An 18,601-nucleotide genomic window follows, 5' to 3' on the forward strand; every position below is an offset into this window, starting at 1 on the left:
AAGTTTAAATATATATATAAAGTCTCTTTTTCTGGTTGACCTTAAGGTGGCAGCCATATCAGAAATATGATAGATTTTACTTCCATGGCACTCTCTGGCTGTCAGGGTGGTAAATCCTAAGAGAACAATATGCCAAACAGTAGAGATCAGTAAACATTTGGAACTCTGTGCTATGCACACTCAGCTCACTTAAGAGAACTACTTATTGCCCCAAAGACTAATCTTAAGTGTAATACATATATTTGCTTAGTCTTACCCTTGGGTTTTCCTAAGTAATGCTCCTCTTCCAGTGCTGAGTGTAGGATCATCAGCCATTCCGGATGCAAAATAGGACCCTTATGATTTGCTTTTTGCTTTTTAAGAATGTACTCAGCACCAAGCACCTGACTTAGTACTTGGCTCTTAATAGACCATCAATGAATGTTATTTGCTTTCACCTGCCCCTACCTCTTCTTTTTTTTTTTTTTTTTAAAGATTTTATTTTTTTCCTTTTTCTCCCCAAAGCCACCCAGTACATAGTTGTATATTCTTCGTTGTGGGTCCTTCTAGTTGTAGCATGTGGGACGCTGCCTCAGCGTGGTTTGATGAGCAGTGCCATGTCCGTGCCCAGGGTTCGAACCAACGAAACACTGGGCCACCTGCAGCGGAGCGCACAGACTTAACCACTCGGCCACGGGGCCAGCCCCTGCCCCTACTTCTTCTTAATGCAGGATCTGGTTGATCATGCTAGTATCTCTTAATTCTTCATCTGAGAAATATCTCATCTACATCGATTCTTCAGGAGATAAAAATCAGCCCTAATGCTGGCGTGCAGGTCATTGGTCATTTGGCCAGTATTTACTAAGTACCTGCTCTCTGAAGTAAAAACAGGTTCTGGGAGAAGTAGGTTTGGGGTAGGGTGAGAATGTACCTCATTAGAAATACCTAAAGTGACACATAGCTTCACATGAAGCAAACTGAGGTCCTCCACAGAGCATCAGTGATCTCAGCAACATTGGCAGGGACAGGTGGGGTTCTAAAGTAAGAGGGACAGAGTGAACAGAGTACCACATTTGGATCCAAAAGACCTTGAGTCCAGGATTTGTCATGTAGAACTGTGCAGTTTCAGGAGACTTTCAGTCTTTAAGCCTCATCTATGAATTACAGTTCCAAGAGCCAAAGATGAAGTAGGAGGGAGTCCAACAACTGGACGGTTTCAGAGGGAAGACTATAAATAGGAAGCTGATGCTTGAACAGTTTTAAGGTGGACTTTGAAGAAAAGGAGGGATGTAGTGTTATAAGGAGAATAGGAGGTCCTTCTAGAAGGGGAATGGCATTTTCAGGGATTCAGAGAAATACACACCATGTATTATTAAAGGGTGAATTTGACGCCTACAGTCTTCTCCTAAACCTGCCTTCTCCCAAGATCTGGACAACTATGGCGCACACTCTGAGCCGAAACCCCTTTGCCAGCGGCCCAGCCAAAGCCAACAGTAACAAGTACAGGTCTGTCCCACTCCTTAACTAATGGCCACCTCTTCAACTGCTGCCACTTTGGGCATACATATGACCTTATGTCAGCCCTACATGTGACCCCTCTATTTTGTAACAGCCTGCATATTTCCCCTTTGGAGTCTGGGACAGTCCCTTGTGTGAGATTGTCAGAGGTCAGGGTAATTAAATCTCTGTCAGAGGTGAGAGGTCCTCAGAGAGCAGAATTCCCTTATCTGGGTATTTAAGGTACTGGAGAAGGAAAAAAAGATGTACTAAGCTAAGCTATAGTAACAGGAAGGCAGTATGCTAGAAGTGGACTGCTTTGATTATTTTATCTAATCTCTCCAACAACCCTGTGAGATGGGTATTACCCCCATCTTACCAATGGGTTTATTGACACACAGATCACAGCCCAAGGTCTTCAAAGTCCAAGCTGTTTGATGCTAGTGCCAGTGGTCCAGAAAGGTCTGATAGAAAAGATTGGGCAGTCAGTTTTGCATATAGGTGACTTCCTGTTGCTGTCTGACCTCACTTAGGTCAGTTCCACCACCAAATAAAGGGCACTGTCATCTCAAGGCAGTCGAGTTAGTGCCAAGACCCCATCCTGGGCCTTTTCATGGCTCTAGCCCCTCCATCAGTGCCATATACATAGAGGGCTCAGGAGTCCAGATGATCTGGAATCTAATCCTGGTTCCACCACTTTCCAGTTATGAGACCTCAAATAACACACACGGCATTTCTGAGCCCAGCTCTCTTTTCTGTAATAGAATGGTGGGCCTCATCTAGAACCGTTGGCGGTATTGTCAGATGAGGTAATGTGGCCACGTAGAAATGAAAGCTACCAGGGCCTGAGCTTCTGGTGCACTAGGTGAATCTCCCCCCGTGTATGTATTCCTCACGTTAATCCTGTGAGGAAGGTTCTCTTACTACCCCGAGGTACAAAGAGGTTAAGTAACTTGCCCGCTTCCACCTCCTCTGTCTAGATGTTAGTTCTGCTTTTGTCCCCTTTCTGCTGCCCTTCTTGATGAATATAGGCTTACGTTACCTTCTGTACCAGCCGTTTCAATGAAAACTTTTTTTCAAGCATTGAAGAAAATAAGGGTTTTAAGAAATTGAAAAAGTAGTTTGTGTGCCATTTCCATTACCCTCAGAGTTAGAGATCTATTTTTGTGGCATTGACATTTCATGAAAAATAGTGGAGTCACCATGAGATTGTTATGTTGATAAGATTTTTGTATACTTTCCACAGAAGTGCTTAGTTCTGTGAGGTGTTCCCCATGAGTTTCAGCGCTCCAACAGTTATAATATATGATACTTACATAGAAAGAGATTACAAAGAACATAACCTTCCTCCTACACAGAAACAAAAAGAAAGACCCTTTATGTCGTAATTTATTCTACCTCTCGCTGTAAGGAAAAATAGGCATTACATTGGAATTTAAACATTTCACGTTTCTGCCTTTAATATTTTAAGGCATGAAAAGGCATTATTATGTTTTTCTATTTTTGCATGCAGGTACAACTTACTTAAAGCTGCAGGTTTGTTACTAAGAGATTATATATTAGTATATATTAGTAGAATGTTCGTTAATGCTACCTTAAATGAATATATAGTAGAACCATTTAGGCAAAGGATTTACATGGTCAGTACTTTGTTAGTAAAATGAAAATTTTTGTATTCAAAACGTTTAGCAGCCTCTGAAGGTGCCATTTTATTTTAATTAGGATTTCTATACCCTCAATTTCTTAGAGTGAGACTAGTCAGCTTAGTTGATTATGGCAGAGGCTTATCCTTAAAATTAAGTGAACATTTTATGTTTAGGTGGGTTTTCAGGGGAGAAGGTCCGGTTTTTCATCAGATTCTGAAAGGTTATGTTTGAGTCTGTCCACAAACGGAGGCTGCAGAATTGCCGGGTGGGGGTCCGCCACGATGACCCTAAGGCTCTGGGCTCTTCTCCCTCCCCGGCTGGGCCCTTGGCTGCCCACGGTGCACAGCGGGCCAGAGCCAGCCTGGGACTGGAGATCATGTTGTGCGAGCAGGAGAGGATTGGTGGGACTCCTTGGTCCCCTTTCGTTAGAGGATTTCCCTCCTGGATAACGGGTAGTTTGGTTGCTGTGCTGAGTCGAATAAGGTTCTCCCTAAATTCGTGTCCACCCAGAGCCTGTGAGTGTGACCTATTTGGAAATAGGGTCTTTACAGATATAATCAAGTTGGGCTGAGGTCATCCTGGATTAGGGTAGGCTGTAATCCAGTGATTGGTGTCCTTATAAAAAGAGGGAAATTCGGACAGAGACACACAGGGAGAGTGCCATGTGACAGTAGAGGGAAAGCCAGGGATTGCGGACAACTGCCCGAAGCTGGGAAGAGGCGAGGAAGAATGCTTCCCTAGAACCCTCAGGGAGCCTGCCAACCTTGCCTTTGGACTGAGAACCTCCAGAGCTGAGGATGAGTTTCTGTTGTTTTAAACTGTCTAGTTTATAGTACTTTGAAACTAATACAGCTGCTAATAACATAAACCCAAAAAACAAAATAAACAAATCAGGAGGTTATTTCTTGTTTTAAATAAAAGAAGCCCAGAGGTAGGCAGTCCAAGCAGGTATGGCAGCTCCATGATGTACCCAGTACCCCAGGCTGCTTCTGGCTTTCTGCCCACAGGCCTTAAGCTGTGATCCTCATGCACGTGTTTGCAAGTTGACTTGTGGACCTCCTGCCAGCGTTTCAGGCAGCAAAAATGGGGAGAGTACAGGCACAAACTGAGTCAGTCCCCCTGAGGAGCTTTCCAGAAGCTCCATGCAGGGACTTCTCTTGCACCTCATTGGCCAGAGCTGTGTCACATGACCAACCTTGGCTACAAGGGAAGATGCACACAGTCCTGCCCTGAATAAAATCTGTGACGTGTTGGTGAGGAAGGAGTGGAGGGTAGAGTTGGGGTAGCCCACCAGCAGCTCTGCCACCTCTTTCGACCTAAGAGGCAGTGCAATAGTGAGGATCTAGGCTTGGTGGCTGCTCACACTCTTATCAAAAGGGAGCACATGGGGGGATGTGGCCTGTACAACACGGAGCATCATTCTGCCTTAGGCCTGTAATGAAAGACGAGAGGTTTCTCTTGTTCCATCTTCCCAGTATACTCATACCTTCTGCCTTCACCAGCACGCCCCTTTCAGCCTCCGCCTGCAAGCACCACCACCACCACCACTCCTGAGTATATGGGTTTGTGGCAGACTCACAGCAAAACAGGGCATCCAAGAGAAGGTGGCCAGGGCTTCCTGGTTCATAGGACTTTCAGGCAACATGGCCAGTTAGGTTTTGTAAGATCTCAGGTAGACACTGGTACTTCTGTAGTGGGACAGTAAATCTATGTACCTGAACTCAGGTGTACGGAAGTCGTGCTGTGAAGTTCCGTTCCCACCAGTGGCAGTCCAAGGCTTAAACTTGCCAATTAAAGGCAACTCGGTCTCTTACAGGTCAACTGTCTCAACTGAGCAAATGCCCCCAGATAGAGTTTCTCCACTCTGTCTCTTCCCGCCGCCAGCATGATGTCAGAGTTCTGGGCTGGCTTACATGGCTCTGTGGTGTTTGAGGAAGGGCCTCTGAGTGCCCTCTGGGTCTTTACTGGCCTCTAAGGAGAGCTCTGTTCCTGCCTATTCCTGGGCCTCTCCCCAGTGCAGCCTCTGACTGCCCTGTAGGTCTGCAACCTATGACCCTAAAGGCCTTTGGTTTTGCTGCTGCTGACCATGGGCCTCACCATTACACTGGGGCAGGAACCGCGCAATTTGGACAAACCCTTTTGCTTCAGGATATGTTCCACAGCAGACCATCAGGGGCAGCAGGAGACAAAGACCCAGTCAGGGCAGCAGGAAACATCATGTTTGGTTTCTGCCCATTGCCTCTTCTCCTGGCCCCCCGATGTGCTGAGTGTGGCCTCCAGGGGCCTCCTCTCCGGTAGTTCCTTGGACTGAAGAAACCCCCCCTGCTTCCTCCACATGTCTTGGCGCTCCTGCATCCATTGGCTAAACTTCATCTCATGGTGTGGGGGCTGGCCCCTGCTGCCCCTGCTTACCCAGCAGGAGCTGGGGGATCCGCCCCACCTCGCAGCTCAGCAGGCAGAACCAACCACCCTTCCCAACTGCCCAGCCACTGTGCGCCCTGCTGCTCCGGCAGCCCTCAGGCCCTCAGAGCTCTGCTTTCCAGCCATAGCAGTCATAAAAACCAAAGTAAGCCTCTGCAGTCCTCTACAAGACCTACAGAACTGTTTCTTGTCAGTTTTCTTCAGTTGATTGTTGTTAATGTCTTGTTGAGTGGATTTTGTGTTGTTTTTTTGTTGACAGAGAACAAATTGTTACAGGCTTTTAAGGAAACCAAAAACGTTAGCCGTCTAATTATATCTATTATTCCATTCCCATTCATCTTGCGTTCTTGTTTTGGAGCAGACCTTTCTGATAGCCAGAAACTACAGTCACATTTTCTGAATAAGTAAAAGCTGCTGTTTCCTGCTGCAGTGTGGAAGAGGACCTGTCAGCCTGGTTTATAGGCTTATTCAGACTGCAGGTTCTAATAAATAGTCAGGCTGGCCTCGTGTTGATGGTGTCAGTCTTCACCTTGCCCATTACTGGAAGTACCTTCTGAAAGTATTTAGAATAGCAGTGTTTTGAAATGCAAGTTGCAAGAGTATTTTTCCATGTTTGTTCATTGTCAGTAAGTCAGTCAGTCAGTCAGTAAATACTTATTGTGTGTCTGGTGGCAGCCTGTAGTGCCATGAGTTTGTCCTTTTATTCTTGCCACTGTGTTGAATCGACAACATGCTTTACCATTTAATTCCTTAAAGACGGTGTCTTTATTAATTTCTGTCACCTAGGAGGAACACGTCCTGAGAGAGAGAGGTGAGTTAACATGAGTGAACCGGGAGGCAGTGTAGGAAGCCCAGGCCAAAATGCTTCCTCCTAGAGGTTAGATGAATGTTCTAGGCTGTTCACCACGTGGTAGGTCAGCAAAAGGTGCCCTGGTCTGTCTGTGAAAGTGCAGACACATCTGTCGTTCTAAGAATGCATTCATGCAATGTTGGTGGCAAGGCTGTGCGTGCCAGGCTCAGTGCTCCCCTTGGCTCTGCCTGGCGCCTCCCCATCCGCATTTTGTCAGAGCATCCTCAGTGGGAATAGTTGCTGAGAAATGTGGCAGAAAAATTCTCAAGTTTGTCTGAAGCTATGGTGTGGCAGCAGATAAGTTATACTCAGAGCATTAGTTATCAAATGTCATTCTAGAGGTACAGACTTCCAGTTATAAAATATGTCATCACAGGTGTGTGATATATGGCATAGGGCATATAGTCAATAATATTGTAATAACTCTGCATGGTGACAGATAGTAACTAGACTTATCATGGTGATCATTTCATAATGTGTATAAATATTGAATCGCTGTGTTGGACACAACTAACATGATATTGTCAACTATACTTCAATTTTAAAAAATATCCTTGTTCTATTTTTAGTGAACATTCAAGATGTAATTTTACAAGAAAATTTGGAAAAAGAAGATCAAATTCTGGTTTCCCTGGCAGGATTAAAACAGGTATGTCCATTGATCTGACTTGGTGTCCCACAGGCTACCCTTTTAGTGCCTGTTGGGAGGGCACCCTGGGGCATGGAGTACTGCAGGATCAGAGCCAGTGTCCCCCCAGTGCCTCGTTCCTCCCAGACAGAACCCCACCCAAATCTTCAGCTCCTTCTGCCCTTTGTTCCTTCTAGTGATTGTGTCTGACTAGCTTGCAGCCTCAACTGGTTTTCCATTTCCCACCCCTGCCTCTTCCTCTTACTAAGCCCATTCTCTTTGTTCCTCACTTAAAGCTGGTGTGGTATGGTCCAGCATCACATCCAGTCATCCAGCCATGAATGCACAAATGTCCTTGGAGCACAAGTCTTAATCACTACCTGCAGCAGGCCTCCGGCCCTCAAGGGCCACATTTATTCAACCTCTGAAGCGCTAGAGGGAATGTAAATGTCAGCAAAAAGAGAGTGCCACTCTCAAATGTCCTCCTGTGTTATTAACAGCTCAGCTGCAGCCGAGCCGCTGGGGTAGCCAAGGGCTGTTCTGTGGGGCTGGGTGTGCAGCCAAATGGTGCTTCCAGCTTTAAGATAACTGCCAGGGGTGCGGCACCCATGCCCGACCCAGTGAGAACCTGGCCATTAAGACTCTGAAACTTTCCTTGGTCGTTAGTAAGTCAATGACTTTATAGAGTTGGATTTTTTAAAATTTCTTTCTTAGAGTAATATATTCATATCCGTACTATTAAAAACTGGTCAATGACAAGTCTAGTTTAAATGTATTAGAGTTTCGCTAGCATTTAAAAACCAACTCATTCATCTTTTGTATTTATTTTCTTCTTTGAAAATAGATCAAAGACATTCTGAAAGGTTCTCTGCGTTTCAACCAGAGCCAGCTGGAAGCGGAGGAGAACGAGCAGATCACCATCTCAGACGACCACTACTGCTCCAGCGGCCAGGGCCATGGCCAGGGCCAGGGTGACCAAATGCCTGGGGCCGCCAAGCAGGTACAGGAGCTCTGATGAACAGTGTCACATTAACTTGATGGGGGCACATTCACAGTAGTTCTTCAAAGCTATGAATAACAAAAACCTTACCAAAGTTACTTGAAATTACTATGTGTGAAGTTCAACTGTGAAATAACAAGTGGCCTGAGCCGGGGATGGTGTATATAACTGTGCAGATTGGTTACCTCGATGCCTTAGGGGGTGCCATTCACAATAATAATTAGACTGGTGTCTCCTAGAGTTGTGCAGTGCACAACCTACACACCTACATGTAGTAGTTTTGGCCTGAACCTCCTGCCAGTCCCATTGTGTCGCCTTAGAAAGCCTGATCTCTGCCTCTGTTATTGGTCATTTGCCTCCCGCTGATGCCTCCATTCCTCTTTAGCACAGGAAGTACTGTCCGTGCTTTCCTAATGCTGTCTGGAGTGTATTTTGCTTGGTTAGAACCTTTTTCACCTTCAAGGGGAAAGACTTCTCATTAACGTCCATCCTCTAAGGCAGAGAGGTCAGCAAACTTTTTCTGTAAAGGGCCAGATAGTAAATGTTGTAGGATTTTCAGGCCACATATGGTCTCTGTCACATATTTGTGTTTGTATTTGTTGTTTTTGTTTGTCCCTTTCTTTTTACACCCCTTTAAAAATGTGTAAGCCGTTCTCATCTTTGGCCCAGGGGCCAGAGTTTGCTGACCCCTGTTCTCAGCTGTTGACGCTGTGTATAATTTATTCTAACATAGAATCACAGAATTTTCCAGTTAGAAAGGATCTAAGGAACTCCTCATGCACTTGGTCCTGCCTGCTCGCTTACCAGAGTGGAAACGAAGGCCAGAGAGGTGCATGGGCTCAGCGGACGTTATGTTTTCAGAGCCCAGGTCCCAATCCAGTAAGCTCCGGCTGCACCATGCCACCTCACTAGACATTATCTGATTGGACTAAAAATTCCTAATAATACTCTTTTTAAATGGCTTACAGTTTCATCTTGAAAAATGAACATTAGCAAAATCTCATCTAAGCCACTTTCTCAAAAACTACCATCCAGATGCTTGTAAATTATTTAATTTTTATGACTTTAAGAAAGAAAAACGACATTTTAGAATGGAAGCATTTTCAGTTTGAAGAGTACAGGGAGCCCTGTCTGGTTAATTTCATCCAGCTTTAAAGGGAAGTTTTCACAGAGTATTTTGAGTCTGCATTTTTAGCCACATGAAAACCACAATAACATTGCAAGTTTAATTTGATTAGTTCCTCCAAATTCTCTTTCCGTACACAGATGTTTAATTTTTCAATAGTCATTATTTGTTTAAATATTATTGAGCTTAGGCTCACCACCCCCCAACCTTTTTTTTTTTTTTTTTTTTGCCTGAGGAAGATTCACCCTGAGCTAACATGTAACCTTTCCATCATCATAGAAGATTTCTGTTGAATGCACTGGTCTATAGTTGGGCTCACCTGCTTCCACCATGGTCCTAAACTCAAACTAAGAAACAAGGCAGAGTGGGGGGTGTATATTGTGGTGGTCCTGGCCAGTTTTAGGCAGGACTGACAGGTTGAAAAACCTTTTTAATTGTGCATTACGTGCCTGTATTTGTCAAAAAGAGAGGATTGACCTAGGAATTTACAAAGTTTCTGTAAATGATATAAACGGCACCAGGTAACAGCTAAGACTGCTATGGAAACCCAGAAAGAAGGCATCTTTGTGTCTGGAAGAGTTCTAGGTGGGAGTCCAGAAGAGTGGGGTCTTTTAATTTGCTTTGTGACATTGGCCAAGCCACCAGGCTTCCAGTGTGGGCTTTATTTTTTGATATAAAGATGGGGGAATAATAAAAGAAGCTGGTTTCTGAGGCCCTGTCCACTCTAATGTGCTTTGTCTAAGCCCATCCATGGGAAATACCTGGGAATTGGGGGCTTGGGAGGGATGTTATGCACAATTTATAACTTGACTTCACTACTTTTCCAGAAACGCTCCAGATAATTAGTGATGGCAGGAACTATCTTTACTTCCAGGCTCAGGTTTTATAAGGTATCTCTCCTCTTCAGAGTCTTGCTAACGTCTTCACTGTGAGCTGAAGGAGAGTAGGGGATCATGGTATTTCCGTAGTAGGACACCACTCTAAAAATAGCACCCACTGTACATGCCCATTTTATTTTCAACCTAAGATAAGTTCTACCAAGCAGCGTTCCAGCCGTAGACCCCGTGTGGGCTGAGAGGTCAAGGTTTTCAGTTTACAATGCAGGACGACAGTCATGTGAACCAAGTGTCCACTCTTTGGGGCTAGGAGGTCAAAGCTGAGGTCCCAAGCAGCCTTACGTGCATCTCATGTGTATATGTGTGGGAAGATAGGCCCCACTCAGACGTCCCTTCTCACCTCCCCAGGGGCAACACAGCCCTGACCAGATGCACCTTACAGAGAGACAGCAAAGGGGAGGAAAAAAGGCAGTCTTGCTCTCCCAAACTGCCCTAACCATTTGTGATCACCTCCCCTTCTAACAGAGGGCCGTGTGTTGTGTATCTCTTCGGTTTTGTAAGAATTAATGTGTTGATAGAATGTAAACAGCTTTAAAACTTGAGATGAAGAGGCTCAAGGCCTGTTGTTTCAGCACTGTGATATTAAAAGCAGATTCTATTTCTGTTCTCCAATTAAATATCTTAAAGGTAGACGAATTGTCAGAGGGTGGAGGCACCTAAGCCATTATTTAGTCACCCGCCCCCCATCACCAAGGAGAACATACGATTCAGAGAGGGGCCTGTCAGTCAGGCCCAGATGTCCCTTAGAAGTGTTGCCAACTACCTGTCCAGGCTCTGCCCACAGCCCACAGGTGACCTTGGCCATACCAGTCTGGAGGTCAGAGGACCCAGGGGGCACTTTTAGCCAAGAGGCTTGGTGTATCTCAGCGTCAGACCCTGCACCTGTCCCACCCAAGCCATGGGGAGAGGAGGCAGGAAGAGTGGGGAGGGAGCCGGTAGGGCACAACCCTGGCTTACATCAGCGCTGGGGACGGTGCTCTTCCTGCCAGGCTGGTGTTGGGACATCTTTGGTCGGATTATGGCTTCACTTCCATCGCAGGAGAGGCAGGAGCTTCCCTGGTCTTGACCCAAAACCGTTACTGGTTCATAGATGTCAGTTTCTTTAGTTAAAAACAAAACCCTACTCCTAATTGCTTAGAACGAAAGGAAAATAGTTGCAGAGAAAAGCAATTCTGTCCCTGTACTTTTTGCCATGTACTTTGCAATGATCATTCCTGGTTTTCGTGTTTGTAGAACCTACCAGTTACTGCCTCTGTCCCGGGGGACCCGCAAGTGCATACCCAGGATGAGCTAGCTGTGAGTTACAGATGAGATGAAATACACTAGGCCCTGCTAAAGCTGTCTTGTAGGCAAGTAGCAAAATCACTGTGGGTACGGGGCTTCCATTAGGGAGCGGTCCTATGGAATTCACATCACGCACATCATCTCCTTGCGTGGCGACCACACACTGTCCTCAGCCCCAGTTCACAGAGGAGAGTTCTAGCAAAGAGGAGGAGTGCTTTGCACAGCAGGGTGCCACACGAAGCTGATAGGGATTATGTCTGCAGCCTGCTGGCCAGCTCCTGAGCAGGCCTCTCTCAACAACTGCCCAAGCGGGAGGTTTGCTTTGTTCCCTGGGAAGCCAGTGTTCAGCTTCAGGGGGGCTGGCCCTGCACCACCGGGAAGCACTTGGGCTTCAGGGAAGCAGGACCAAACACCGCGTCTTTCCAAGGAAGAGCTCAGGGTTGAGGTGGCCTAGATTTCCATGGCGCGCTCCCCAGCCCACAGGGCCTCTCGCTGGCTTCCTCTCTCATCCTCCTGTCCTTCTGATTTTACCTCACAGGCCTCTTCAGAAGTGCCAGGGTGCGCAGACAGAGGGAGCTCAGATGACTTCATCCTGGTTTCCAAAGAAGACGAGGGAGGCAGCGCCAGGGCATCCTTCTCAGGCCAGGCCCAGCCTCTTCGCACCCTCAGAAGCACATCTGGGAAAAGCGAGGCCCTGGCCCGCTCCCCCCTGGTGTTCTCTGACCCACTGATGGGCCCAGCCTCCGCTTCCTCCAGCAATCCGAGCTCCAGCCCCGACGACGACAGCAGCAGCCACAGCAAGGACTCTGGCTTCACTATCGTGAGCCCCCTGGACATCTAACCACCGTGCCCCAGGCCTGCCTCACGGGGACCCCGCCATCTGCCTCAGCAGCCCCAAGGCCAGGCTGAGGCTCCCCCAGTGGAGACCCCTCTGAAACCAACACTTCTTCCCCAGCATGCATGTGACATTGGTGCAGCCCACTGGAACCCTTTAGAGGGAAGCAAATCGGGCCCCAGAGCTCACAGACTGATGTTCACCTGCAGACGCGGCTTTCGGGGCCCAACCCAGCCCCGGCCACCGTGCCTGCGGTAGAGCCAGGTTGAGTACCCAGTGTCACACTCACCGTCAAGAAGGACCAAACCACAAGTAGAATCACTTTCCCTCTGTCCTCTCCTCCCCACCTAAATAGGTGCAGCAACTCCATGACTTATATCTAGAGGAAGGAAGAAGAGTTGGTTTCAAATCTTCCCTCCCTCAGAAGATCGGGCAGAGGAAAAGAGATATCAGGAAAGCTTCTCTGTGGAAATCCCTCTCTCAGCCTGTTCCCTTCCTCTCTTGGGAAGCCATACAGCAGAGCCAAGTGCAACAGAATGGACTAGAACTAGTGGATTCCAGGGCTGGAAAGAACCCATTACTGGCCTCAGAAAGTTACAGTGATCTTCAGAAACAGGGTCTAAACTTAGGATGGTATTTTGGTGTGATGTGGTTTAGATCGTTTCATTTGTTAAAGAGTCCATTTCCAAACCTCAGGCCAGGTGGACTGTGGTCACCGCTGTCCCTCCTTAAACAATCGCACTGCACCTTCTAGAAGCTTTCACAGCCAGAAAACAGGTCACTTTAAGCCAATCTTTGCTGCACTGATTTCAAAAGTTGTAAGAATGTTACTTCCTTGAACTGGAAATTATGACCCTGACTTTGTGGGATAAACACCTTTCAGACAGTCGATTTTGGGAAAGTTTCTGTAGTTTTGGGGCTGTATTCACCTGTCAACTTAGAAGTAAAGGGAAAAGCCCAAGCTCATTCCCATCCAGAGTCAGGATCTCCCATTGGCCTTAAGGTAACAGCAACCGGGAATTAGACCTGGAGTCCCTCCTGGGGAGCAGGGCTTCCTAGAGAACATTCCGGGTGCCAGGAGGATGCAGGATTTCTGCACAGCCCTTCCCTTGCTGGGAGCCAAGTGTAGGAGCAACAGGCCTGGGCCCCATCGTGCGTCCTAGGCGCCATGCCAGGGCAGGCCCAGGTCTGACGTGCCAGTGTCGTCCTGCGTTTCAGTACACAATAGGGGTGTCCCCTTGTCAGTTGTAACTTAGGGAACCGTCATGAACATGAAGCGTTGCCTGAGCTGTTTCTCTCCTTAGGAGAAGAGCCCTGAAAAGGACACTTTTCCTCTCCTTTGCCTGAGCAGGAATTCTAACAGGAGAGACACGGTACCCACTTCACCTCATCAGGGAGCAGGCTCCCTCGCCCTGGGCTGCCGGGTTCTTTGGGCTTCTCCTCGGAGGGTGGCGAGGCCTTTGGGCGGTGGAAGCTTTTGTGGCAACAAGTGGAAAGCTAAGTATGAAGGAACAGACACTGTTTACGTCCCTCCCAGTGCTAACCATGTATTTTTCTATAGACAAATGTGGTCACGACGTGATTTCCCACTTGCTCTCCAGGATGACTCGAGACTCAGCTACTGCAGGGAGGGTTCTAATGAGCTCTGCAGTTTGTTCTTGAACTCTAGCAGGGAAATCTCCTCCTGACACATCAGCATGTAAGCTGAGTAACAGTCACTCTGGTTTTGCTCAGATGACGGGGTTGGTTGGCTTTCCACAATTATTCAGAGAGACACTGATTAGTTCTCTGGCTCTGACTCTGAGCTCAGCACCCTATGGGCAGGGGAGTTGCTGAGTAAGTTGCTGCCAAGTATACGTCCCCTTGATGACACTTCCTAGGCTCCCAAGGTTCCCATAAAGTGAGTGGCCTTGCAGCTGCACAGGGGTACCCATTACTTTCTCTCAAAGGACCTGGCCTGGGAAGGTGCTGGTGTTTCCGTTCTAAGGTAAGAAGTGTGGACCTGTCCTTGCTGGGGCTCCAGGACAGAGACTGGAAAGGGCCATGAGCTGACGGTCCCCTGGCTGCTGGGCCACAGTCATCTGCTCACTTTCAGCATTTCCTTGGCCCTGAGAGCTAGAGTCTATGAAAGCCAAGTGTCACTGGCCACACAGCCCAGACACGCACCACACCAGCCAGGCGCCAGGCTCGTTCCCTCAGTTGGCTGAGTGTTTAACGGTCACAGAAAACTCCCAGCCCTGCACGCATGTGCGGGTGCGGCCTCCATGCTGTGCTTCCGTGTTGGGGCCACGTGCGGAGCAGGGAGGTCACTCAGAGGGTGGCCCCCGACAAGCCCTTCCCTCCTCGGAGGAAAGAAACACACGAGGGGAGTGGGGTGCGGGCAGTGCCACCCTCAAATTCCCAAAGGTTCATGAGGTTCAAGAATTGTGTTACTGTCTTATCTTTTTTAAGTGACTTGTTTTTATTCTTCATAGTGGAGCATTGTTTGCATTTTTCTTAGTTACAGTGCTATCAAAGAATATGTGTTCCTTCCTTTTTTATTATTTTATCAGGTACTTGTGTTTAATTGCATATTTTTTAAATCCTGAATATATGAAACCTTTTCATTTTCGTTAGCAAATGTGGTAATCAGTGGAACCCTCTCATGTTTTGATTATTGCAGTTAAATATATTTTATATACATAAAGCTTAGATTAATTCTCATTGTCATCTGCTTTTTTATACATGTCCCTGTGTTTCATGCATTCCTCTCTGATCAGTTTGGAAATTTAAGTTAAAATTTATCTCTGTACATTACATATGGGAGTTACAGATGAGAGAATGAAAGTCACTGTGACTTTGCCTTACTTAGTCTGTATGCCAGGGGGTCATATGACACTTTCAGCATTTCCCTGTGCTGGCTTACTCTTCCAAAGATGACCTCCTGCTGATGCTCACTGCAATCTGGGAAGAAATGCTATCGCTGCAGAGTGGACAGGACCATGGGGAAGCCACGCCCCTGCACTGGCCTTAGCGCCTGACGAGCGCAGTCTCGCGTCAGTCACTGGGGGCTGATGGCCCGCCGTTAGTGAGAACGTTGCTCTGCTGTGTCGGAGACAACAAACAAATACAGAACTGTGTGACAGTTATGTTGTCTCCTAAGGATTACCTGCCAGAGCTGACGCCAATTTATCATTTTTCTTTTATGGTTTCTTTAAGCAGCTGCCCCCAGGGGTCATTACAGAACAAGAGTGTGTATGGAGGACTTACATCCCCGCGCTCTGAGTGGCTGTCCTGTGGAGCCCACGGCCATCCCAGCCCTCCTGCCCTGCAGATGCACACCTGGCCCCTGCCCCCCGGGTGTCCAGTGCAAGGGCGCGGGGGGTGGGGGGGTAGGATGAGTTGCAGACAGCAGCTGGCCAGCCAGGCTTCCTGCTCATGGGCCCAAACTGCTTCCTCAGTGTTACTTTCAAAAGCTCTCTTTTTATAGTGTTGAAAGAAATATAAAGTTCCTGTGAGCAGGCTTGAGACCACTTTGATGTAAAAGTTGTCATAATCATCTTCTCACAGTGGCACAGTTCATTTGATTTACCAGATACTCCGTTGTGCCATGTATCTCCTGTTGCTTTTTTCTCATTATCTTTATGCTGTAACTCATATTGACTTAAGAAATGACTTATCCTTTTGGCAAAGTGATCCCATTCAATATGGTTATAATAAAAGACTAATGTCAAACTGAGAATGTCGCTTAACTTGTTCCACGCCAGACTTTGGGGCCCAAGGTGCTGACTAGGCCTGACCCAGCACAGCCACATCCAGCGCAGGGCCAGGCAGGGCGTGCCTGGTGGGCGGTGCCCGCAGCCCGGCTTCACTCACGCTGCTGCACGGAGCAGTTGGGACTTAGGCCTGACCCAGGGCTCTCACCTTGCTCGACCATTCCCTTCCTCTCCTGTTTGGGCAAGTTGCTTAACGTCTGGGGCCTCAGTTTCCTTATCTGCAAACCGGGGCTAGTAGTAGCCACCTACTCCGCGGGGTGTGGAGAGGCTCCAACAGGACAACACACGTAAAGCACTTAGAGCAGAGCCTGACGCCTGCGGAAAGGCAGGACAGTTTCCAAGGTGATGCTTCCTTCTGAAGGAGCCACTGGAGGTCACGTAGTCCCACCCCTTCCATGGACAGCTCGCACCCCAGCAGCTTCCCAGAGGCCTGGCCATCTGCTCCGGGGGCCGCATCAACCCCAGGGGCCCACCTGAGGCAGCCCTACTCAGCCTGCTGGTCCCAGAGGCCATTTGGGGGTGGCCCCAAAGGCTTGCCACCTGCTCCCCACTATCTCCCCTCAGCACCAAGTTTGCCTGGTGGCCTCTCTTAACACCCAGTGTGGGGTTTGCTGAAGAGGCCACAGGGTTGGGGGTGCACTCCAAGTCTTAAGCTGGGAACTGGGACAGGTAGGGGGTTCTTTATAGCTTAGGTAGAGCCACGAAGCCTGTGGCACGTTAGAATTTGTGCTTGTGCCCATCCCTAGCCCAGGCCTCTGTCCCAGGCCCAGTTGACAAGGGTCTTTCCCTCCTGTGGGTCACCACACCATCCCCCCAACTGACTTCATTAATCACAAGTTTTGCCATCAAAATGTTGGAGGACACGGCACATTTCTTGGACAGCTGATGCTGGTGACAGTGACCCGTGCTTCCCCTGACCAGTGACAACCACACACACTGGCATCCCCCACAGGCTGCCAGGAGCAGAGACGCTGTGCAGCAGGCACAGTCGGTGCCTCACCGATCCCTCTGGAAGACCACTTCATAGCCACTGGGCCATCCTCCTGCCCTGCTTGGATCTCTGCCTGAGGGCTCTTCCCAACCCCGTAAGCTGCTCTGCTGCCTGCGGGAAAACGTGGGGAGTCACATCCCCTGGGAGCAGCTCTCGCCTGAAGGCCGGCCAGGAGAGGTGGGTGGGCAGCTCCCCTACAGGGGTGAGTGAGGCTGCTGCCTGCCTTCCCCACCCTGCTCCTGCTGTTTCCTCCTCCCACATAAATGAGCTGCTCTGACATCTTCTCAGGGCCAGCTTCTCAGGGAACTCACACTGACACCCCTTCCTTCCCAGCCCCTTTGGGCAGAAGCGGACCCCTCACTCCCCTCTAGCTGGGGTGGTGGGCCAGCAGGAAGTGGCTGCAGCTTGTCCAGGTGGGTCCGGAGGGCTGCGCAGAGGCACCTTCCATCACCGCTGTGGTGGGCAGAGGAACAGTTTCACGAGTCCACCCAGGCCGGGGGCCCTCTGAGCGAGTTCTCACTCCCAGGCCCACCAGGTTCCCAGTTCCTCCAAGTGAGCGTCGCCCATGCCCGAGTGCCCTGTTAGAGGAGCTACTGACAGCTTCGTGTTTATTTTGTAACTTACCCCTGTCACAGCCAGCATTCTTAGCCTTTTGAGGATGTGTATGTGTCACCAGAAAGTGCCACTCTAAGAGGCACATCTGTTCATGAGAAGGGATGGTGCTCGCAAAAAGGGGCAGGGCCCTGGAGACACAGGGGCGACATGCTGGCCCAGAGAATTCATTCAACGTCGCTGCAGTCGCTCCTTCAGCAGACTCAACACCCTCGAAGGGTGAGGCCACATGGGTGCTGGGGACACGCAAATGCCCCTCAGATTGCCGGGAAAGGCAGGAAGAGACATGTTTCTATACTAGGAACACAGAAAAAGGTTTAAATACTAAGGGAGCCCAGAGGAAGTCCTCCCTCCAGCCTGGGAGGCTCCAGAGGCTCAGAGGTGAGACTGGTGAGCTGGGCCCCGGGTGAGTCAGCCATCCTCCCCTCTGCGGTGAGCAAGAGGCCACTCCACTTCCTGCTCCGTAAATGCTAGAGTCTGGGTTGAGGAGTGGACTTAACAGCAGCCATGCAGGTTGCGTTTTCCCACAGACGTGCTGTAATGCGGCACTGGCCCCTCATTAAGGACACGATGCTGTCCCATCATCCAGTTGTAGCCACAAAGTGTATCCAGCTCAAGGAACCCCAGGAAGGCTCCTGAGGGCCTGACATCATCCCGGCTGCAGTCAAGGAAGCAGCCTGGCAGCGGGACCCTCCTGTCTCAAATTCAGAGGAGTGATGGGATATGTTGCAAGGCATAACTCAAGGGGTGAAGGGGCTGCAGTAGACTTCACCTCCTAGAGGTTCTCCCCAGGGGAAGGACAACCAGCAAAGGCCATGCCATAAAGAGGAGAGCATCATCCACTGCCCTTCCAACGACATCTTTGGCCCTCACCACAGGTACCCCCAGCTCCTGCTCCCTCAGCTTCTGGCCCTCGTCCTGCGTCCATCCAGCTGTCCAAGCCAGGCACCACTGGTCCCTACACAGCCTCCCATCCTGGTCTGTCCCATAGCTCTGTCAGGTGCTCTTCTCCACTGCCCACTACAGGGGAGGCCTCATCCCCATTTGCTGGGCCTGGTCAGTGGCCTTGTTCCTCTGACTA

At 48.9% G+C, this 18,601-nt stretch overlaps 1 protein-coding gene across 21 annotated transcripts in view; it reads left to right on the forward strand.

Annotated features, from left to right (window-relative positions):
• TBC1D5 (TBC1 domain family member 5) overlaps positions 1–15,880 on the forward strand; it is a 565,096-nt gene extending 549,216 nt beyond the window's left edge. For all 21 annotated transcript variants that reach the window (XM_070575957.1, XM_070575968.1, XM_070575969.1 and 18 more), the window contains 3 exons: positions 6,963–7,042; positions 7,866–8,021; positions 11,866–15,880. In XM_070575957.1, coding sequence (XP_070432058.1) covers positions 6,963–7,042; positions 7,866–8,021; positions 11,866–12,168 — 539 coding nt within the window. In that variant the 3' untranslated portion in view covers positions 12,169–15,880. The remainder of the gene's footprint in view (positions 1–6,962; positions 7,043–7,865; positions 8,022–11,865) is intronic.
• Positions 15,881–18,601: the final 2,721 nt, after the last annotated feature.

Source organism: Equus przewalskii, chromosome 15, assembly GCF_037783145.1.
Source record: "Equus przewalskii isolate Varuska chromosome 15, EquPr2, whole genome shotgun sequence".
Taxonomy (NCBI): Eukaryota; Metazoa; Chordata; class Mammalia; order Perissodactyla; family Equidae; genus Equus; species Equus przewalskii.